The following is a 24,543-nucleotide window of genomic DNA, read 5'->3' on the forward strand; positions in this document are numbered from 1 at the left end:
ATATGTCTTCATTTTTATATAATAGTCAGAAAACAATTGCTTTTTAGGTAACAGTTCCATTTCCCATAACAATCACTGTCATTATCGTTTTTGCAAAATCTGCTACAAATTGCTCGGAACCAGAGAGGTGCAGGTATTGCCATGTGGCTGATACAGTTCGGGTCTTGTTAGGATTATTCCCGTCTTCATAGATGGATTTTCTTGGATGATGTTTGTAAAAATCAGAACTTTTCCAAGTTACTTGTGAAAATTTGCAGCCGTTCTTGAGATGTTAATTTCTCTTTTGTTTACAGAATTGTTGCTATGGAGACCCACCACCGCTGCTGTCTAGCTTGTAAGGCCTGTGCTGACGCTGGCCAGGATTAGAAAGTATCGGCATGCTTCAATGATCCCGTCCAGCTATAAAACAGTGCTTACATACTCAATAGAAAATAGCTTGTAAGCATTGCGCATGTTCTAACTAGAATCTGTGGTCGGTCTCCAAGGCAACAAGCTATAAACAAAAGAAAATTAATGTTAATATCTCAGGAACGACTGAAAATTTTAATAAGCAGTAAAATACAAGCAATTTTATATCTGACAATCCCTTTGCATGAAGACGGAAATAACCTTTTAAGAAAAAAAAATCCCTTATTTTATAGGATTTTGGCAGAAAAAAACCTGGCATGCTTCACTGTTTCTACACATTAGATAGCTGTGGTGTCTCCATTTTATACATGGCACGTGGTCTAGTTACACTGGTAATTATCGTTTGATAATTGGTACATGTAGATGAGCCTTTTCAGAAACATGGAGGTTGTAAAAATAAAAGTAGAGGTGTAGAAGGGCCATCCTTCATAGAAACAGTAGGAAGTGTAACCTGATAGTAAAGTTACTGTCTTTATTCTGGACGATATCAATTTAATTTTACAGTTATGGTGTATCCACTCTATGCCCCATTATACATAGGAAGGCATCATTTAGACAATGACTAAATGGGGAGGTGGCTGTGCTTGTCCATGGATCTCGCCTTCTGCACCACATATAAAAAGCAGTATGCGATCTCGCCATCAGTTTCTCGGGCACAGCACATTACATAAGGGCGTGGTTGTTAGTAGCGCTGCAGCTCCGTCCTAGTCAGGGAGTGAGCTGCAGTACCTGGCACAGCCACAAGCATACAGACAGCAGTGTTCCTGGGTGAACAGTGAAGGGAGTTACAGTAGGTGCTCTCTGGAAAACTTTTAAAAGGAATATTCATTACTGAGGGTAAATGTTTCTGTTTTATACTCTTGTGCCATTACCCAGGATCCCCAGATCACTTCAATCCAGCTCGGCTTTGTTTGAATTCAGATATTTAGAGGCATTCGAAATCTGATAATCTTTTATCTATCTCCTGCTTCCGTAATACATAACTATTGCACCTACTCCTAAATATTTGCTCTCGTGCATTGACCATAGAAGAAGACATTGTGTGATTCTAGTCTGAGGTTAAAGGTTGTTCAGATGGCAAATAAAGTGGAACACCCCTTTAATGCAGTCTTGGCAAAGTATTGAATTATGTAGGTATACATAGACTAGGTGATAACTTGCAGATCACTAGTACCCTCACCAATCACGAGAATAGGGCCCTGCAGAGCCTGGTCTGCATAGTGATATGTGCACCTCTGCTCCATGGATCTGTCTGTGAGATGACGCAGGTAGCAGGGCTCTTTGTCTGAATAGTGATATGTGCTCCATGGATCTGTCTGTGGGATGACGCAGGTAGCAGGGCGCTTTGTCTGAATAGTGACATGTGCACCTCTGCTCCATGGATCTGTCTGTGGGATGACGCAGGTAGCAGGGCTCTTTGTCTGAATAGTGATATGTGCTCCATGGATCTGTCTGTGGGATGATGCAGGTAGCAGGGCGCTTTGTCTGAATAGTGATATGTGCTCCATGGATCTGTCTGTGGGATGACGCAGGTAGCAGGGCTCTTTGTCTGAATAGTGATATGTGCTCCATGGATCTGTCTGTGGGATGACGCAGGTAGCAGGGCTCTTTGTCTGAATAGTGATATGTGCTCCATGGATCTGTCTGTGGGATGACGCAGGTAGCAGGGCGCTTTGTCTGAATAGTGACATGTGCATCTCTGCTCCATGGATCTGTCTGTGGGATGACGCAGGTAGCAGGGCGCTTTGTCTGAATAGTGACGTGCACCTCTGCTCCATGGATCTGTCTGTGGGATGACGCAGGTAGCAGGGCACTTTGTCTGAATAGTGATATGTGCTCCATGGATCTGTCTGTGGGATGACGCAGGTAGCAGGGCGCTTTGTCTGAATAGTGATATGTGCACCAGTGCTCCATGGATCTGTCTGTGAGATGACGCAGGTAGCAGGGCGCTTTGTCTGAATAGTGATATGTGCACCTCTGCTCCATGGATCTGTCTGTGGGATGACGCAGGTAGCAGGGCGCTTTGTCTGAATAGTGATATGTGCACCTCTGCTCCATGGATCTGTCTGTGGGATGAAGCAGGTAGCAGGGCGCTTTGTCTGCATAGTGACATGTGCATCTTTGCACCATGGATCTGTCTGTGAGATGACACAGGTAGCAGGGCGCTTTGTCTGAATAGTGACGTGCACCTCTGCACCATGGATCTGTCTGTGGGATGACGCAGGTAGCAGGGCGCTTTGTCTGAATAGTGATATGTGCTCCATGGATCTGTCTGTGGGATGACGCAGGTAGCAGGGCGCTTTGTCTGAATAGTGGCATGTGCACCTCTGCTCCATGGATCTGTCTGTGGGATGACGCAGGTAGCAGGGCGCTTTGTCTGAATAGTGATATGTGCTCCATGGATCTGTCTGTGGGATGATGCAGGTAGCAGGGCGCTTTGTCTGCATAGTGACATGTGCACCTCTGCTCCATGGATCTGTCTGTGGGATGACGCAGGTTGCAGGGCGCTTTGTCTGAATAGTGACATGTGCTCCATGGATCTGTCTGTGGGATGACGCAGGTAGCATGGCGCTTTGTCTGAATAGTGACATGTGCACCTCTGCTCCATGGATCTGTCTGTGGGATGAAGCAGGTAGCAGGGCGCTTTGTCTGCATAGTGACATGTGCACCTCTGCACCATGGATCTGTCTGTGGGATGACGCAGGTAGCAGGGCGCTTTGTCTGAATAGTGACATGTGCACCTCTGCACCATGGATCTGTCTGTGGGATGACGCAGGTAGCAGGGCGCTTTGTCTGAATAGTGACATGTGCTCCATGGACCTGTCTGTGGGATGATGCAGGTAGCAGGGCTCTTTGTCTGAATAGTGACATGTGCTCCATGGACCTGTCTGTGGGATGACGCAGGTAGCAGGGCTCTTTGTCTGAATAGTGACATGTGCTCCATGGATCTGTCTGTGGGATGACGCAGGTAGCAGGGCGCTTTGTCTGAATAGTGACATGTGCACCTCTGCTCCATGGATCTGTCTGTGGGATGACGCAGGTAGCAGGGCGCTTTGTCTGAATAGTGATATGTGCTCCATGGATCTGTCTGTGGGATGACGCAGGTAGCAGGGCGCTTTGTCTGAATAGTGACATGTGCACCTCTGCACCATGGATCTGTCTGTGGGATGACGCAGGTAGCAGGGCGCTTTGTCTGAATAGTGACATGTGCTCCATGGACCTGTCTGTGGGATGATGCAGGTAGCAGGGCTCTTTGTCTGAATAGTGATATGTGCTCCATGGACCTGTCTGTGGGATGACGCAGGTAGCAGGGCTCTTTGTCTGAATAGTGATATGTGCTCCATGGATCTGTCTGTGGGATGACACAGGTAGCAGGGCGCTTTGTCTGCATAGTGACATGTGCACCTCTGCTCCATGGATCTGTCTGTGGGATGACGCAGGTAACAGGGCGCTTTGTCTGAATAGTGACATGTGCACCTCTGCTCCATGGATCTGTCTGTGAGATGATGCAGGTAGCAGGGCACTTTGTCTGAATAGTGATATGTGCTCCATGGACCTGTCTGTGGGATGATGCAGGTAGCAGGGCTCTTTGTCTGAATAGTGATATGTGCTCCATGGACCTGTCTGTGGGATGACGCAGGTAGCAGGGCTCTTTGTCTGAATAGTGATATGTGCTCCATGGATCTGTCTGTGGGATGACGCAGGTAGCAGGGCGCTTTGTCTGCATAGTGACATGTGCACCTCTGCTCCATGGATCTGTCTGTGAGATGATGCAGGTAGCAGGGCACTTTGTCTGAATAGTGATATGTGCTCCATGGACCTGTCTGTGGGATGATGCAGGTAGCAGGGCTCTTTGTCTGAATAGTGATATGTGCTCCATGGACCTGTCTGTGGGATGATGCAGGTAGCAGGGCTCTTTGTCTGAATAGTGATATGTGCTCCATGGACCTGTCTGTGGGATGATGCAGGTAGCAGGGCTCTTTGTCTGAATAGTGACATGTGCTCCATGGACCTGTCTGTGGGATGATGCAGGTAGCAGGGCTCTTTGTCTGAATAGTGACATGTGCTCCATGGACCTGTCTGTGGGATGATGCAGGTAGCAGGGCTCTTTGTCTGAATAGTGACATGTGCTCCATGGACCTGTCTGTGGGATGACGCAGGTAGCAGGGCTCTTTGTCTGAATAGTGATATGTGCTCCATGGATCTGTCTGTGGGATGACGCAGGTAGCAGGGCGCTTTGTCTGCATAGTGACATGTGCACCTCTGCTCCATGGATCTGTCTGTGGGATGATGCAGGTAGCAGGGCTCTTTGTCTGAATAGTGATATGTGCTCCATGGACCTGTCTGTGGGATGACGCAGGTAGCAGGGCTCTTTGTCTGAATAGTGATATGTGCTCCATGGATCTGTCTGTGGGATGACGCAGGTAGCAGGGCGCTTTGTCTGCATAGTGACATGTGCACCTCTGCTCCATGGATCTGTCTGTGGGATGACGCAGGTAGCAGGGCGCTTTGTCTGAATAGTGACATGTGCACCTCTGCTCCATGGACCTGTCTGTGGGATGACGCAGGTAGCAGGGCTCTTTGTCTGAATAGTGATATGTGCTCCATGGATCTGTCTGTGGGATGACGCAGGTAGCAGGGCGCTTTGTCTGCATAGTGACATGTGCACCTCTGCTCCATGGATCTGTCTGTGGGATGATGCAGGTAGCAGGGCTCTTTGTCTGAATAGTGATATGTGCTCCATGGACCTGTCTGTGGGATGACGCAGGTAGCAGGGCTCTTTGTCTGAATAGTGATATGTGCTCCATGGACCTGTCTGTGGGATGACGCAGGTAGCAGGGCTCTTTGTCTGAATAGTGATATGTGCTCCATGGATCTGTCTGTGGGATGACGCAGGTAGCAGGGCGCTTTGTCTGCATAGTGACATGTGCACCTCTGCTCCATGGATCTGTCTGTGGGATGACGCAGGTAGCAGGGCGCTTTGTCTGCATAGTGACATGTGCACCTCTGCTCCATGGATCTGTCTGTGGGATGACGCAGGTAGCAGGGCGCTTTGTCTGAATAGTGACATGTGCACCTCTGCTCCATGGATCTGTCTGTGAGATGATGCAGGTAGCAGGGCACTTTGTCTGAATAGTGATATGTGCACCAGTGCTCCATGGCTCTGTCTGTGGGATGACGCAGGTAGCAGGGCGCTTTGTTGGCTGTATCTGCCTGTCCCTTAGACAGTGAATGGAGCGGTGGCACACGTGCTTCACCGCTGCTCCATTACTAGATCGGACTCTGTAGAGCTTCTCTGCCTCGATTGATGTGGCCCCCAACAGTGTGTAAGTTATGACTGATCTACAACTTAGTAACCTGCCACAAACCCCTCAAGGTATACAAATCCTGTGTTATAGTAAATGATATTACACTGATGTCTTGCTGTTTTTCTATTATAGTTAATGTGACCTATCCAAAAGAAAGTGAGTCGCCTGTAACAAGAGCCACCATGTCTGACCAGAGTTATCGAAATCTGGACGGTAAGTCTTTTTCCGGCCAGTCACTGATATTTAAGTTTGGGCCGTGCCCTCTCCTACCTATAAGAGGTTACCACAGATATCATTTAGTGACAGTCACACCATTTCCGCTACGTCAAAGCCTAAATCCCTTAATCCTGAAGACCAATATCGTTCCACCATTGGGATAATCTCCTGCTATACATTGGCAGAGGTGGCCTCTGTGTGTGAATCCGGTTGTCCTACGGACGAAGAAGCTGCTGAACCCAGAGCTGAGAACCGCCAGGCAAGCTTGTGAGATGACAATCAGTGGTGAGTGTTATCAATGAAGAGCAAGGCCTAGAAAAGGCAACAAAGAGGGTGTTCTCTGCCTATCTGGCCTGGCACAGCCCCATCACCCCCAGGCACACCTGCATGCTCTAGATAGCAGTTTTCCGTTACAAATGGTTGCACATTGTAAGACTATTATACAGCACAGCTTCTCCATGTCCCAGTACAGCTGCCATGCTGATACACAGGATTGAAAGCTAAATATCATAAAAAATGTATTTTCCTTTTCAATTAAAATGTGATATAGTTTATCAAAGATATAAGGAAATCTTTGATTAATTGCATTTACAGAATTAAATGAAAAGAGTGAAAAAAAAATCACAGAACTAAATCTTCATATACTATTCACTTATTTATTCTTGTGTTTTTCTGGAATTGTCAGCTGAGCAATTATCAAAACTGGAGAACACAACAGATCGCAGCCCATCATTTGCTTGTTGCAGGTCTGATCAGGGCTGTGGAGTCGGTAAACCAAACATCCCACTCCGACTCCTCAATTTCCATGACTCCGACTCCCTCATACATGGTTCATGTTTAAGTGATAAATTTACTGTAGTAAAATGGTAACACCAGGCTTTTCATCACAATTATGATACAGTAATCAATTATTAGAACATAAAATACATTTATTGTGATAGAACTTTATAACACAAACTTCAAATTCTAAATACTCAATACGCTATGCTCTAATACACTATGCAGATTCATCTCAACTAAAAGCCTAGATCATTAGATTAGGAATAGAACAGACATTTATAGGACATTTCATAACTTTCCCAAATATTAATGAAAAATTGTACAGCACATACAGTGGCGACCAAAACGTTTGCATTTCTTTTTAAAGTATGATTACTTCTGTTTGGTTGTTGTGATGCCATTTCCCTGGTGATGAATTGAAAGTGCATGAAGTTGTCATCATGCAAGACCTTAATTTTAACCTAAATGCTTTTGAATATAGGCATGGTCATTTCATTAAAGAAAACTGACTGCCACAAGTTTTGCATATACTAATTATTGATCACAACATAGAAAGTAATTCATTGCTTGTGCCAAAAATGACAAAAGTATTATCGGAGTGATACCTTTACTGGCTAACCAGAAAAAAAAATATATATATGTATGCAAGCTTTCAGAGCACAAGAGGCTCCTTCATCAGGCAAGATTACACTTTACCCCGACGGGGCATTGAAGCCACTAGAGAGTTCAAGACGTCTTGAGGGAACTTGCTCCATTCCATTTGCAAATCTGCAAACAATTCATCTTTATTGCTATGGGTACGGGCCCCAACTTGTCACCCTAACTCATCCCAAAGGTGCTTTATAGGGTTTAAATCAGGTGATTGGCTTCGCCATTGCAACAGGTGAACATTTTTCTTTGCTAACCAATTTTTGACTAAATTGGATGTGTGCTTAGGATCATCGTCTTGCTGGAATTTCCATCCCCTGCCTACCTTAGTTTTACCATGTGGCAGCATTACATTCTCCAGTTTATCCTTTTACATGGTAGTATTCATATTTCCATCAATCTTATGCAGAGGGCCAATGGCAGATGCATAAAAGCAGACCCAAACTGTGACATTGCCACCACCATGTTTCACTGTAGGTGTTTGGTACCTTACATCATTACGTTTTCCAATTGGGCGGTACATACAGTGCTTTCCATCACTACTAAACAGATTGAACTTGGATTCATCCGACCACAACACCTTTGACCAATCTGTCTCTTTCCATTGGCTGTCTCTTTTTTTGCAATCTCAAGTGGGACCTCCCAGTTCGTTGCAGAGATGAAAGGCTTCTTGACTGGAACTTATGTATTCAACCCTACTGCTCTTAGCCGTCGCACCACAGTTTGGTGACTCACTTTGACCCCATATTTTTTGTTTCTTTGGACATCAGATACTGACTTTTTCTTAATAATGTGATCAACTCTGGAGGAAGTTTTCCATGGTCGTCCACTTCTAGGTTTGTCAGCTGTTCCATAACCACCTTTTTCTTTCTTTAATATATGTGACACTTTATTCTGAGAACAGTTGATTTCCATAGCTACCTCGTTTTGGCTTTTGCCTGACTTTACTCTCAGAATAATAATCTTCCTGACATTTGGTGATAAATTTGGCTTTGTCTTTGCCATGTTTTAACCTAGAAACACACGAAAAAATAAAATTTTAGGCAAAATTTGACTACCCATGACAAATTATGCAAAACATTTGGCCCAGCAAATGTTGAAAACTATGTCAAACACAATTTTCTTCCTTATAGCTGACAACCATTTGCTTCTGGTTTATTAAAATCACCAGGAAAATGGCATCACAACAACCAGACAGAAGTAATCACACTTTAAAAAAAATGCTAAACTTTTGGTCGCTACTGTACTTAATTTATTATATTTTGTCAGAGTTGGTCCATTTTATATAGACTTTGACTTCACCAAAATGGACACCGACTCCAACTCCACAGCAGCGGGTCTGATATCGCGGGAAGAATATGCAGGCTGGCACTGCCATGATTAATTTTTCTTGCTTTCTATAGTGGCCCTCCATCCTGATTAATACAGTGAAGGACCCCCATGTATGATGATCCAAAAAAACCCCTAAAATTATATGTATATAGATAGATAGAGAAAAGCGAGCCGGACTGAGCTGGACTAAAGATTTTTATGGAAAAGGAGAAATTAGAAGATTTAAAGGACTAAACAAGAATCTTCTGGAGGACAGGCAGCACCAGATCTGACAGCCAGAGGACTGAGCATCCACTGGTAGGACCATCCTCTAGCCCCACCACAACCTATAGTCTTTCTAGAACCTACACCTCGCAGAAATAAGAATTAGAATTATTACAGAAATGGAAAATTTAAATTTAGTACAAGACATTCAGAGGAAAGTAAAATATATTTGCACTGATCTGGAGACACAAGCCAGCAGGGGGTCAGAGATCCTGGAGACCACATTCTCCGAAGGGCAGAAGAGCAATAAAACCATAAAACATGCCAGAATTAGAGATAACCCAGAGACCCTCTATGATGACTTTACTTCTAAAGAAGAAGTTAGAAGAAAAACCAATGTGTTATTCTTCACACACCACCCAATGGCCTGGCACACCGCCCTTTGCAAGCAATATAAATATATAAACAAGTCTGATGACAATAAGGGTCGGCAGATCAGAATTAGAGACCATGAAGATGACAATTGCCACTCACTTACCATCAGCCTGTACAACACCGGCACCGTCCTGGTACAAGGGACCGAGGACAATCTATAGCAATTTCAACACCGTTTCCCATATATTAAACTCCAGGCCCAAACTGATAAGGAACAACAAGCTCCAGCCACCTCTGATATCCACCCCCCCCCTACAGAGACATCCAGGAACACCACTGCTGCCCCCAATGCTTCACACCCCTCGCCCCAGACCCTCAGAGACCACCTAGCTCAACTAGAAAGAGACTTTGTACAATTTAAGCAAGAGCTTCAAAGAAACCCTGGTGACAGAAATGCAAATAACCAAGTAATCAATGAGATAAACTGAAATGTGAACATAGATCTGAACTGCAGGAAATAAGAACAGCAATGTGTGAACTGAAGCAAGAAAATGCCAGGCTGAGACAGGAGGTGGAAAAGCTAAAACCACAAATACCTGGACATCTGAACCAAGAGGGGACCATGGGAAAGAGAATTGGTGCTGACAACTTGACCTCCACTGACCAGGAGAACGAGATGCCAAATAACCCCAACAATATGAATAAACCTGAAACTAATAAAAGTGAACCAGAAACCATCTCCATAGAAGAGAGACGAGAAACTGCCACCAGCATAGTCTCCAGCACAGACCCCCATCACAGTCACATAGCCCTCCCGTGACATTACAAAGTCCTGATATCGTCCTAATAATGGACTCAAATGGGAAGTACCTAAACACACGGCGTCTATTCCCAGGAAGAAGAGTCAATAAAACCCGCTGTGCAACCATTGAGCAGGTGACAAGTCATCAATAATCCACGATTTAACAACCCAAATCATATTCTAATACACACAGGTACAAACAACCTGCCAGACCAGCACCAGCAAATCGCAGGACAATTGGCCCAACTAAAATTCCCGGAAAGCAAAATCATCCTGTCATCTCTGCTCCCAAGAACTGATATAACCAGCCAAACTATCCAGGACATCAACATGGACCTAACGACTAGAATGAAATCTGTGCCAGGAGTGACTCTGGCACAACACCCCTCCATAAATCACCATCACCTGTATGACAGTTAGCACCTCAACAAACAAGGGGTCAGCCTCCTGGCCAAGGAGCTGAAGGACATCATACTAAACAGAGACCCTTGGCCTGGACCTAGCACCAGCCACAATTCTGTGAAAAGACCCCCGGCAATGAAAAGACAGGAAACCACAATTATCTCACAAAAACTGGAAACAAACACCCGCACTCAAAACTGGACCATCAGAGAATACCACCACGAAGGAGACCACCAGCCTCACATAGAGATATGCAAAAGAGAGACATCCAGAGAAGAGAAATGCAGAGCAGAGACATGTAGGAGATAAAGACCCTGCTCAGCACATTATGCAAGAAACTAATGAGACTGGATGAAACGAACGTCATTAATAAACCAGTCAGAAATCCGGTGTGTCCTACACAACCACAGTCATTACAAGGTATATGCACACAAGTTATATAGAAAAAATGACCTCACTTACTATTAGCAGTTGGAACATCCAAGGCCTGAACGCCTCGGCCTTTGGACGTAAAACAAATGACCCAGACTTTACACAAAGACTGAAAAATATAGACATCCAGATCCTCCTGGAAACAGACCAGAGCTGAAAATGAATCCCTGGTGCCCACTGGATTCAGGGAAATCTCCGTCCCTGCCCTGAAAAATAAAAACATCAAACAGGGCCGCTGCTCAGGAGGAATATCGGTCTGGTATAAAGAGGAGCTCCAACCGTACATCAAACCGATTAAGAGAGGAGACAGCCACATATGGATCAAAATCAGCAGCTCCATCCTCACCTCTCAGTCTGATGTCTACCTCTGTTCTACCTACATACCCCCACCAGAGTCACCCTACTTCAATCCAGACAGCTTTGAGACCTTACAAAGAGAAGCTGCCCATTATCAGGCCCTGGGCAAAGTTCTCTTCTTTGGAGACCTCAATGCCAGAACAGGGAGAGAAAAAGACTTTCTGACCACGGACGGAAACCGCTACATAGTTGGAGCAGAATCTAACGTCCACGGCTCAGTACACACAGAGAGAAACGGCTATGACAGTACGATCAACAAAAGTGGCAAAAAGCTCCTGAACCCATGCAGAAGTTTAGGACTTCATATACGCAATGGCCGTACTAAAGGAGGCTCTCTAGGAAGATTTACATTAAACTCCCATGTAGGAAGGAGTTTTGTAGACTATGCCATTACAGACATGGACCCGGCAAATATCAGCGCCTTTATTGTCACCCCTCAATTGCACCTGACAGATCACAGCCAACTTCTTCTATACATGAAATCTTCAAAAAAAACTCAACAGAAAAGCCCCAGCTGAGTGGCCTCCTCAACCTGCCTCCATCCTATAAATGGTTCAAGACATCGGCAACAAAATATAAAGAGGTTCCAAGCAACCCCGAAATACAGGAGATGTGCCACCACTTCTACAACTACGAGTACAAGTGAAACCCAGAAGGTATGAATCAAGCTCCTAAAGATCTCATTGATATACTCTACACCGTGGTTGAATTGTCCGACCTTAAAGTCAACTACAAGAGACCAAAAGAAAAACAGATCTACGGTTGGTTTGACAGAGAATGTAAAGCCGTTCGGAAGAGCCTGAGAACAGCCTCAAACAAGAAGCACAGAGACCCCAACCACCCGGACCTCAGAAATGCATACAACACGATACAAAGGCAATACAAAACCATTCTCAGGAGGAAGAAGCAGAGTTACGTCTCCACTAAACTTAACCAACTCCAAGACTCCCTCCAAGACCACTCCTTCTGGGAACTATGGAACCACATGGGCACAAAAAACAAGAAAAGCAATATACATATCCGAAACGGCAACATCTGGCTCCAGTACTTCAGTGACCTATACAAAGACATCTCGAAGGAAGGACTAAGCCAAGAACCGGAAAATATGATTGCAAAACTAAAGGCAATGGAGGAAAAACTGTTCAACAGTATCCTAAACAAGAGGTTCCCCCTTTCCTCACCGAACACAACGTCCTCGGCAAAAGCCAAGCAGGGTTCATGTCAAACCACCGCAACACCGACCACATCTACACCCTGCACAGCCTGATTCAGTCACGTCCTCAATACAAAGCACGGGAAGACGTACGCTTGTTTTGTAGACTTTAAAAAAGCCTTTGACTCAATATGGCACCCGGGCCTGTTTCTGAAACTGCTGGAGAGTGGAATAGGAGGAAAGACCTATGATGTCATCAAAAGCTACTACACTGAAAACCGCTGCAGCGTGAAGGTGAACGTCTGATTTCCAGCAGCACCGAGGAGTCAGACTGGGCTGCAGCCTAAGTCCAACTCTCTTCAATATCTACATCAATGAGCTGGCCACTGCCCTAGAATTCTCTGCGGCACCAGGTCTCGCACTCCATGACGCACAGGTTAAATTCCTGCTGTATGCAGATGACCTACTGCTGCTATCACCAACCGAGAAGGGTCTCCAAGACCATCTGGAAACCTTGGAGAAATTCAGATCCACATTGGCATTACCCATCAACCCAAACAAAACCAACATCACGGTGTTCCAGAACAGAAAAACAAGATTGGACCAGCACCCTTCATTTGTGCTAAACAACTGCGCTCTTACAGAAATGGACAAGTACACCTACTTGGGCCTGGAAATTCATCAGTCAGGGGGCTTCAAACACGCCATAGAGACCCTGAAGGACAAGGCCTTCAAAACCTTCTATGCCATCCGTAGGAAACTCTTCCATCTGAAGCCACCAGTGAGGGTCTGGCTAAAAATCTTCGATGCCATCATCACCCCAATCCTCCTGTACGGCAGCGAAGTCTGGGGTCCTCACACATACCCTGACTGGTCAAGATGGGATTCCAGCCCAACAGAAATATTCCACTTGGAATTCTGTAAGCACCTTCTCCTGGTCCATCGGAGCACCACCAACAGTGCATGTCGGGCTGAGCTGGGCAGATTCCCACTGCACCTAGCAGTCCTGAAGAGGACACTGTCCTTCCAGGCTCACCTACAAAGTAGCAATCCAAGCTCCCATCACTATAAAGCCCTGTTACATGTAAGGGGGTCAAACAAACCAGGACCCACGGAACAGCTCACCCAAACCCAACCTGACCAAAACAGCAACAACAGCAGCCTGACAAAAGCCAGAATCAGGAAGATGGTAGATGAGGCACAGGAGAGATACGTCAGTGACTGGAGGAACGATATTAACCGTCTCACAGAAACTGACCATGTACCAGAGCCTACAGAGAGAATACAGACTGGCTCCATATCTGGAGAAACTCCTGGACCCCAGAGACCGCCAGATCCTGAGCCGCTATAGACTCAGCGCCCACAATCTGGCCATCGAGGTCAGCCGGCACAGGCAGAGCTACAAGCCCAGAGAAGACTGACTGTGCCCACACTGTGAGCTGGAGGCCCTGGAGGATGAGACCCACTTCCTGCTACACTGCACCAAATACTCAGCCGTGAGGGACACTCACTTCAGGAGACTCTATGATCTCTTCCCAAACTTCGTATCCATGAAGGAGGAAGAGAAAACCTATATCCTGCTGGGGGAAGAAGAGCGCACGGAGGCGATAGCAGCGCAGTATGTGAATACATGGCATAGGCTGTGAGAAAGAGGACTGTGATATGCCATGTACTTCCACAGCCCCCATCCCTGTCCCCTACTGTACACCTGCTTTGGCAAAGCTAATGTTTATTTGGTCCTGCTAATAAAGCTTCTTTGTATTGTATACATACATACATACATACACAGTACAGACCAAAAGTTTGGACACTCCTCATTTAACATTTTTCATGAATATAAGACATATTTTCAGTTGTTTCACACTTTTTTGTTAAGTATATAATTCCACATGTGTTAATTCATAGTTTTGATGCCTTCAGTGTGAATGTACAATTTTCATAGTCATGAAAATACATAAAAATCTTTAAATGAGAAGGTGTGTCCAAACTTTGTTTGTACTGTTCTGATTCATTTAGAAACAACAATACTCATGTTTTAACTCAGAAACAGTTCAGAAATCAATATTTGGTGGAATAACCATGATTTTTAATCACAGCTTTCATGCATCTTGGCATGCTTTCCACCAGTCTTTCACACAGCTTTTGGATGACCACTCCTGGCACCAAAATGTAAGCAGTTCTTCTTTGATGGCTTGTAACTATCCAGCTTCCTCTTGATTACATTCCAGAGGTTTTCAATGGGGGTTTAGGTCTGGAGATTGGGCTGGCCATGACAGGGTCTTGATGTGGTGCTCCTTCATCCACACATTAATTGACCTAGCTGTGTGGCATGGGGCATTGTCCTGCTGGAAAAAACAGTCCTCAGAGTTGGGGAACATTGCCTGAGCAGAAGGAAGCAAGTGTTTTTCAAGGATAACCTTGTATGCGGCTTGATTCATACGTCCTTCGCAAAGATTAACCTGCCCAATTCCAGCTTGCTGAAGCATCCCCAGATCATCACCGATCCTCCACCAAATTTCACAGTGGGTGCAAGACACTGTGGCTTGTATGCCTCTCCAGGTCTCCGTCTAACCATTAGACGAACAGGTGTTGGGCAAAGCTGAAAATTAGACTCCTCAGAGAAGATTACCTTACTCCAATCCTCTATGGTCCAATCCTTAAGGTCTTTGGCAAACTTCAGCCTGGCTCTCCTTTGCTTCTCATTTATGAAAGGCTTTTTTCTAGCTTTACATGACTTGAGGCCTCTAGGAGCCTGTTACCAACTGTTCTTGCCGTGCATTTCGCCCCATTTGCCATTCCTTTTGTAGGTCACTTGATGTCATCCTGCCTTTGCTGAGTGACATTCGAATAAGATGACGGTCATCCCGGTCAGTGGAGGGTCGCTTTCGCCCTTTGCCAGTCTGTAGCTTTGTTGTCCCCAATGTCTGCTTCTTGACCTTGTTGTAATGGACTGCCGTCTTCGAAATTTTAAGGATGGAGGCAACATGACGCTCACTGTATCCCTCTGCTAGTAAAGCCAGAATTGAGCCCTTCTTTTCCTCACTCAAGACTTTTGTTTTTAACTCCTTTGGCATGGTTAAAAGCTACTTTTTTAATTCAAATTACTTTTGGGCTATTCCTAGCACTTGTTTTGCCATCCAGCTTGTCCTATTGCAAGAGGATTGTGAAGACCACAGCAGTGTTTTTTATACTTTTCCTCATTATATACGATTTGGTTCAGGTGATCACCTAATCAGAAGCACATTAAGTAGAATGAGGTGGACTTTGGTTGGAATTCAAGTGACACTGGAATGGAATGGCTGTCAGACATGTAGAGATGTGATTTTTAGAAAACTGTGCAGTGGTCTCTTAATTTTTGCCAGAGCTATATATATTATATTTTATATAAATATATGCTTTAGTAGTTTTTTTTTTTTGTTGTTTTTTTTTTTTAGTTTAATAACATGAATTGCATGAAAGGCTTTGAGCCTTATGAAATCATTATATTTCTCAATTAAAAAAGTGAATCTTTGTTTCCTAGAAAGTGAATCCGCAGACCAAGACTCAAAACCGGACGTCAGTGACGCGGGTATCCAGCCTGTCATTGAGGGTGAACCATTTACAAGCTATTTTGATGAGAAAATACCTATCCCACAAGATGAGGTGGTAAGTGGCTCAGGGAATACGTAGATATTAATGATAATCTTTATTGCACTTGTTTTAAAGAGGTCTGGCAAACATTAATTTTCACAGAGCGCAGTGTTTCTGGCACCTTTTTGTGTAGTTTTTCATCTCCCATCTGGCCCTGTGCATCCAGCGTCACGTAGCAGAATGTGTGGTTCTACTTCATTTCCCAACAGCACTTGCTTCTCCTCAGTGCTGCAGACCCCTCTCCTGTATGCTCCTGACTAGTCCCTTTCTCTAAGTGGTGTGGAGATCTCAGAGGAGAGCAAGGCTGTTTGTCATTACTTAGCTCACAAGAGATAGCGGACTCAGGGATTCTCTGGGGACTTTTTTTTTTTAATGCCCAATGTGTTTGATTGGACAACATGATGCAGGAAAAAAGCTTCTCGCCCCTAGATACAAACACCTAATGCCCCCCTTGGTTAAAGGGGAAATAGCAATCTAAACTTTAAAAGTCAATATAGATGGTAGCACTTTCCTTTTACAACATGTTGTCTAGGAGACCGACCACCGCTGCTGTCTACCTTGTAAGCATTGCACTGAACGGACCCTGGCCTGAATTGGGAGATACTAGCTAGCTTCAAAACAGTTTTTACATGCTCAATGGAATAGTTTGTTAGAACTGCACGTTATGCTGTCTAACAGCAGTGGTCGGTCTCCAAGCCAACAAGCTGTAAACAAAAGCATTAGCATCTCAAGACAATTTTAACAAGCAGTAAATTGCAAAATTGCTTTTCTTTACAAGCACTATCCGACAATGTCCATTTGTGAAGATTGGAATAACCCTTTAAGATCCCATACACAAATATGGGTCGTTCATTGACTTGTAAAAAAAAATAAAAAAAAATATCGGACTGTCAGCTATGTTGCATTTTTTTTCAGCTGATCATACAGCCATTGCTTTTAATTTTCCAAAAAAAATTCAATATACCCGATGGTTATTTTAAGCTAACGAACTTTCTGCCATTGCTCAAAACAACAATTGTTTGATTTAATGAAGCCGACAGTCTTTCATTATGGTCAAAATTGGTGGTTTCAGAAAACTTTTCTTTTCTATGTATAAGGGCAAAGAAAATCTGAAAAAAATATACACCTAAAATCTCCCTTCATCATTTGTGGGGGTATTTTTAACTCGCTTACCTTTTTTTCTTGTGATATTAGCTGACATTTTTGGGCCAAATTAATTAAACTTGTGCAAGTGGTTCATGCATTTTGCACAAAATAAGGTTTCTCTTTTTTTTTTTTTATCTTTAACAACTGTTGTGACGACTTGGCACAAAAAATGTTGCCTCAATTTCTGGCATACATTGAATCACTCCCAGGGGGGACTGAACTATGTTTGTGATTTAAAATTTGTGAATGTTGAATCTGGCGAAAACCTCTGAAAAAGCGAACACCTATAACATAGACTTCAAAAAAGGTGCAGATGGAAAGATTGATGCAAACAACAAAGAAAGTCGAAAAATGGCAATAAACAGGCACAAATGCAATAATCGGGGCCCTACATTTTTACTGATTTATTTGAAAAACCCATGACATTTTATATCCTCTATTAGAAATAAATCTCTTTTAATTTTTAAAAAATATTTAAAACTAAAATGAACCCCTTTACCACCTTGGACGTATGAGTACGTCCAAAGTAGTACCCCTGCAATCCATGCGGGCTCCAGCGCTGATCCCGCATGTTACCGGGCCCATGACAGCTGATCTGTACAGCTGACATGTGCCCCTAACAGCCGCGGGTGGAATTGCGATCCACCAGCAGCTGTTAACTAGTTAAATGCCGCTGTCAGTATATGACAGTGGCATTTAAAGGGGTTTTCCCACGAACAAAAGTTCATTTTAAAAACTGTCTGTGTCTAACCGTGTACGGAACATACCACATCTCCTGGGCAGGGGAGGAAGCAAAAGACAATACAGACATTACAGCAGGGAATCGTAGAGGATTCATTTTGTGAGGTAGAACATTTCACTGCCTGTTTTTAAACAATATTTTACCTCACAAAATGAATCCTCTGCGATCCCCTGCTGTAATGTCTGTATTGTCTTTTGCTTCCTCCCCTGTCCAGGAGCTGTGGTATGTTCCATACACGGTCAGACACAGACAGTTTTTAAAATGAACTTTTGTTCGTGGGAAAACCTCTTTAACTTCGCTGCGTCGGAAGCTCGTCACTATCGGCGCCCCTGTTACTTGAGCGCGGGTCGCCGATGGGTTGGCATGACGGTTGGGGTCTGCAGGAGACCCCCTGCGGTTGTCACTGCCAGGATACTATCAGCGGCACCCAGCAGTCTGCGCTCATAGCTAGTGAGCATTTCGGCTACACACAGGCACAGGCGATTGCAGCTTCTAGTCTCCCATGGAGACTATTAAAGCAAGTAAAAAAAACAAAAACAAAAAAAAACGTTTTTACAAATATTAAAAAAAATAAAAGTTCAAATCACTCCCCTTTTGCCCCATTCAAAATAAACAAAATAAAACAATTAAAAATACACATTTGGTATCGCCACGTTCAGAGTTGCCCGATCTATCAGTATATAAAAAGAATTAATCTGATCGGTAGGCGGCGTTACGAGAAAAAAATCAAAACACCAGAATTACTTTTTTTTTGGTCGCCGCTACATTGCAATAAAATGCAATAACGGGCGATCAAAAGATCGTATCGCAAAAAATAAGCCCTCACTTGGCCTCAGATCCTGAAAAATTGAGACGCTAAGGATCTCGGAAAATTTATTTTTTTTGCAAATGTTGGATTTTTTTTCTTCACCACTGAAATAAAAAAGAACCTGTACATGTTTGGTATCTACGTACTCGTAGTGGGCTGGGGAATCATAATGGCAGGTCAATTTAGCATTCAGTGAACATGGTAAAAAAACAATTGTAGAATTGCCCTTTTTTTGCAATTTCACCGCACTTTGAATTTTTTTCCTGTACACGATATGGTAAAACCAATGGTGTCGTTCAAAAGTACAACTCGTCCCGCAAAAAACAAGCCCTCACATGGCCATATTGAAAAATAAAAAAGTTATGGCTCTGAGAAGACAGGGAGCAAAAAACAAAAACTGAAAAACCAAAGGTCGCAAAGGGGTTAAAAACTTGGCAAATAAGCAATAATGGATGCAATGATGTATGCTTATTCTCATCTGTAACTGCTTTTCTTCTCCTTGCAGCACTCCTGGTTCAGTTTTCGGAAGCTGTGGGCCTTCACCGGACCCGGCTTCTTGATGAGCATCGCCTATCTGGATCCAGGAAACATTGAGTCTGATTTACAGTCTGGTTCTGTAGCGGGTTTCAAGGTGAACACTTGTCTTTTAGCTTGTATCGTGTTAATTGTCCTTACAATGGGATTGTTCAGTTATGTGTGATCACCATTTACGCACAAGGCACTGTGAGAGCCTATAATACATGAGAGCAGAATGACTTGGGACAATAGGCGACACCATAAATGCTACTTAATAAGGTAATCGATTAAAAACAATATCCGACATGGCAGATTGACCTTTCGATACACGTCTGCCATGTGTAGATATGTCACGCTTGTTTGTATACTAATAAGGCACCAATAGTTAGCAGAATATAGTCAAAACCAGCCTAGTTAGCGGTCACTGATCTCTATTGCATAGACAATGTTAGTCTATAGGCGAGCGTCTCTTATTTTTTATTTGTAGGTGTAGTCTTCCTTTTTAAGGGACATAATAAATGCTGCTGTCACTGATTTGTGAAAATCATCCATAGACTTGGCATGAGAGGCACCGTCTGGTTGCAGGTACAACTCTAGGGCTAAAGCTATAGTGGGTGCGATCACATCATATAGCATCTCCCATTCTGATTACTGCTCAGAAATTCCGGATTTTATAGGGTTATCAAACCAAACAATTTTTTTTCAATCTTCCTGACAAAAAGCAGTCACTTTCACATTGGCAGACACTTACAATTTACCATCCTGAGTTGGTTACAAGGCGCTGGATTGTTGGTTGAAATCATGAGCTGAATAATTAAAAAAAAAAAAAAAAAAAAAAGTCTATGTAGTTTTTACTTAAGGCTATATGCCCACGATGCAGAAATGCTGCATATTTTTTCCGCTTCTCCCTGGCAGGAAAAACTCATGCGGTTTTTACATACGTTTTTCTCACCAGGTAGAAGCGTTTCTGCATGCGGGTTATCAAGCGCTTTTCCAAGCGATTTTAGCATCACTTGGAAAAGTGCTTGACAACTTGTTCACACTATATAAATCCATACAACCGGCATGGATTTATAGTAGTGTGACCAAGTTAGTTTAAAAAAAAAAAAGAATAAGAATGGTAAAAAAAAAAAAAAAAAAAAAGATTATACTTACCTTCTGATGTCCTCCCGCTGTTTTCTCTGCTGCGTCCGGTGTCTTGGGCGGCTCGTGGTGGTGTGAAGGACCTGCGGTGACGTCATTGAGTCATGTGACAGGTCACATGACTCAATGACGTCATGGCAGGTCCTTCACAACACCGCGACCCATACAGCAGACCAGACGGAGAGGAGAAAACACCCGGAGGACATCGGAAGGCGAGTATAATCTTTATTTTTTATTTTAAATTCTTTTTTTAACAGGTTCTATGGTACCCAGGTCTGGATGACAGTCTCTCCTCTCCTCCAGACCTGGGTACCATCCGCACATTGAACCGTGTGATATCCGCATGTGCAGATCCAGTGATGCGGCTGTCACGCGCTCCAATGCAAGTCAATGGCGGCGATTACGCTGCGTGTCCTCAAAATTAATGAACATGCTGCGTATTTTTCCGCAATGATAATCCGCAGTGTAAATTTCCGCAGCATGTGCACAGCACATGCGGATTATCATTGGGGACTATGGAGCACGTATTACCAAGCGTTTTTTAAGTGTTTTCGCTGCGGAAATTCCGCGGCAAAAACCCTTGAAAAACGCATAGTGGGCACGCAGCCTTAATGCATGTATTTTGGGCTAAAAATAATTACAAATTTTACAGCGTTTGGATTTTCCAGGCTCGTTGATTTCCTGCACAATCGGCGTTCATGTAGTATGTGGCCATAAATTAACTGAGAGGAGCAAAGAAAGACAGATAAGAAAATTACATGATAGGTGTCAGAACTAGTGTTGAGCAAATTTGTTCGGGATTTCAAATTCGGGTTCGCGTTCGGGGTTCTGGCTAACATCTGGATAACATCCGGATAACATCTGCTTGACAGCATGGCAAATCAGGGATGTTCATTGGCGGAGCTGTTTTTCTTTTTTTTTTTTTTTGGCACAAACCAGCCGGAACCCCGAACACGAACCCGAATTTGAAATGCCGAACAGATTCGCTCAACACTAGTCAGAACGAGCTCGCTGACTGATTCTCAGATTCAGACCTCGAACAGTCCATCAGCTTTTCCCTGTAAGGTGTATTACTATGGAGGAGGCTGATGGACAGGTCTGGTCACTGCTGTTCCGCCAGCAGCCATCGTATGGACAGAAGTAGTGCAGCGTTCCTCGTACACTGTTCAGTATCAAGAGAAAGTGGCCGAGCTTTTCCACTGAGAATCTGTCAGTGAGCTCCGTCTGACTTCTATCAGGATAGTATGTAACTCTCTTATCTGTCTTTTTCTGAGTTCTCTCAGCTGATTTATGGTCAGAGACTACATTAACGTTGAAAGTGCAAGGAAACAGTGAACCTGGAAAAGCAAAACCTTGTAGAATTTGTAATCAAACCCAATTGGAAAAATGATTTTTTGGCTCAAAATATATGTATTTAATATTGAAGAAAAAAAAAATGTCCTAGAGATGGCCAACTCCTTTACTATACTAGCCCTGTTGCATTGAGTTCTCATAATGGTCAGAACCAGCTTACGTTATAATATGCAATATGTGGAATCTTTGTGTTCTCTTTCCCTAGCTTCTGTGGGTGCTCCTGACTGCCACCATTATCGGCCTCCTTCTGCAGCGCCTGGCGGCAAGGTTAGGAGTAGTGACCGGTCTTCACTTAGCAGAAATGTGCAACAGGCAGTATCCAAAGGTGCGATGTCTTATCTTCAGCCTCCTCACGTTACCTTCTCTTGGCCTTCTCTATGATGCAGCCTGACGTCCTGTGTGCTCTTACTGCTGGCAGGTGACATTCACCCCATTATTTTCCTAGGTCCCCCGCATAATCTTGTGGCTTATGGTAGAGATGGCTATCATTGGATCTGATATGCAAGAGGTCATTGGCTCTGCTATTGCCATCAACCTTCTGTCTGTAGGAATGTAAGTTACTACTACGTTTTCTTAATCGGCACTATCTACATTGTGCTCTTAAAGGGAAATTGGCATGTCAAAAAACGCTGTAAATCTGCAGGTTAATGGAGTTCAAAAGCAATGCGGCCGCTGCACTGAAAACCCCACTGTCGAATGAAAATTAACTTTATACCTCCGGCTTTCAGTCACTGCTTGGTATATAGTGGGTGGCGGCTGTAAGCGTGCCCCGGCATTGACTGACAGCCAATTCAGCAGTTCATCAGTACAGAGCCGGCTGTCATTCAGTGCCGGGGCCCCGGATACGGCCACCATTCACTATCTACTGAGCGGTGACTAAAGTCGCACCAGCTACCCTTTTACGACTGAAAGCTGGAGGCTGCCAGGAGGAATAAAGATCATTTTCCACCTGCACTTTATGTGCGGCAGCTGCATGGATTTAGAATATTAACCTACAGATTATTTTATTATGTCATGAAGGAGTTAATGTTTTTATTTTTCTATCAATATAGCCGTTTGATGGCGTTTATTTTGTGCGACGAGTTGTCCTTTTGAATGACACCATACATTGTACCACGTAGTGTACTTGAAAACGGGGAGAAAATATTCCAAGTGCATTGAAATTGCACAAAAAAAGTGCAATTTCACAATTGTTTTTTTATTTACCATGTTCACTATATGGTAAAACTGACCTGGCGATGTGATTCTCCAGGTCAGTACGAGTATGCAGGTACCAAACATATAAAGGTTGTTGTTTTTGGGTTTTTTTATTTCAGTGGCGAAAATTTTTTCGAAAAATTTGTAAAAATAAAATAAAAATTTTGCTTTTGTCACCATTTTTCAAGACTCCTAACGCTTTCATTTTTCAGGATGAATGGCTTTGTGAGGGCTTATTTTTTGCACCCTGAGCTGATGTCTGTTTTTTTTTCGCCCTTTATTGCAATGTTGTGGCTGCCAAAAAAACATAATTCTGGTGTTTTTGATTTTTTTTTTCTTTCATAATGCCGTTTACTGATCGGATTAATTTATTTTATATTTTGATCGGAGTTTTTCGAATGCAGTGATACCAAACATGCATCTTTTTTTTTTAATTTTTTTTATTTTTATTGGGTCAAAAGGTGGGTGATTTGAACTTTGTTTTTTTTTGTTTCTTTCTCACTTTTTACTGTATTTGTTAGTCCCCTTAGGGGACTTGAAGCTGTCTGACCTCTTGTGCTGTACATAGCAGTTCATCGGCACTGCTATGTATAGCAAAAGTCAGTCTCCTATGAACGCCAGCTTTCACAGGAGGATCGTAATGACAGGTATGGGGGTCATCAGCAGACCCCCGGCTGTCATAACCCATCAGTGCTCCGTGATCCCCTGCTGGCATTTGTTAAATACCGCTGGCCGAGATTGACAGCAGGGTTGAACAAGTTTACAGCCGCGGGCTCGCCTGCATCAAAAGCGGGTACACGACCTAAGTTTACGTCAGATGTCATGAAGGGGTTAACCCCATATCTGTAGGTTAATGGCGTTTTTTTTCACATGGCGTTTCGCAGCTTCCCTTTTAACTGATCTAACGATCGTTATATGTTCATCATTACCTATACGGTGATCAGTCTATGAATTATCTGTATTTTTCAGTTTGGTATATGAGTTTGTCATTCCAAATGATGTCCACCACGATGATGTCCACCATGTGACTAAAGTCACTAGTGTACAGCCAGCGTTATAATTCTGAAGGATTGCTGGGAAATATGAATGGAGCAACATCTCTGATTAAAATAAATGTACCCACTCGCATTTTGATGACAGTTGAGAAATGTCTGTAATGATGCGAAATACATTGTGATTACTGTTAATTATGATTAGGCGTTGCTGCACAGTACACTTGTGTACCATGTCTAGTAATAATGGAGACCGGAGGCTCATTCATCACTCATTTAATTACTGTTTGTGGATGAAATTTGGGTATTAGCAATGCACACATGTTCCAGGTGGTAGACAGATTATCTGACGCCTTCTTGTCTTCTGTCTCCAGAATTCCATTATGGGGAGGAGTATTGATTACAATCGTAGACACTTTTTTCTTCCTTTTCCTGGATAAGTACGGTGAGTAGAAGGTTTAGACTTGGAGGTTCAAACACGTCCAGTAAAAATCTTTTAGAGAGCGTTTCCACGTAGAAATACAGCTGAGCTCGGCTCCGTCTCGGTGAATAGATGCATCCGGAGACCTGGACTTTAATGTTCTTAAAGGGAAGCTCT

The 24,543-nt window shown here is 43.6% G+C and overlaps 1 protein-coding gene across 6 annotated transcripts in view; it reads left to right on the forward strand.

Moving 5' to 3' along the window:
- SLC11A2 (solute carrier family 11 member 2) overlaps window positions 1-24,543 on the forward strand; it is a 99,799-nt gene that overhangs the window by 17,953 nt on the left and 57,303 nt on the right. For 3 of the 6 annotated variants that reach the window (XM_073663248.1, XM_073663250.1, XM_073663251.1), the window contains exons 2-7: window positions 5,850-5,930; window positions 15,921-16,063; window positions 19,250-19,375; window positions 21,962-22,081; window positions 22,202-22,308; window positions 24,320-24,390. In XM_073663248.1, the coding sequence (XP_073519349.1) occupies window positions 5,850-5,930; window positions 15,921-16,063; window positions 19,250-19,375; window positions 21,962-22,081; window positions 22,202-22,308; window positions 24,320-24,390 (648 nt within the window). The remainder of the gene's footprint in view (window positions 1-5,849; window positions 5,931-15,920; window positions 16,064-19,249; window positions 19,376-21,961; window positions 22,082-22,201; window positions 22,309-24,319; window positions 24,391-24,543) is intronic. The other 3 variants (XM_073663249.1, XM_073663252.1, XM_073663253.1) reach the window with 1 other exon arrangement.

The sequence above is a fragment of the Phyllobates terribilis genome, unplaced genomic scaffold (assembly GCF_046119375.1).
Source record: "Phyllobates terribilis strain yellow unplaced genomic scaffold, ASM4611937v1 Scaffold_2__4_contigs__length_985480577, whole genome shotgun sequence".
Taxonomy (NCBI): domain Eukaryota; kingdom Metazoa; phylum Chordata; class Amphibia; order Anura; family Dendrobatidae; genus Phyllobates; species Phyllobates terribilis.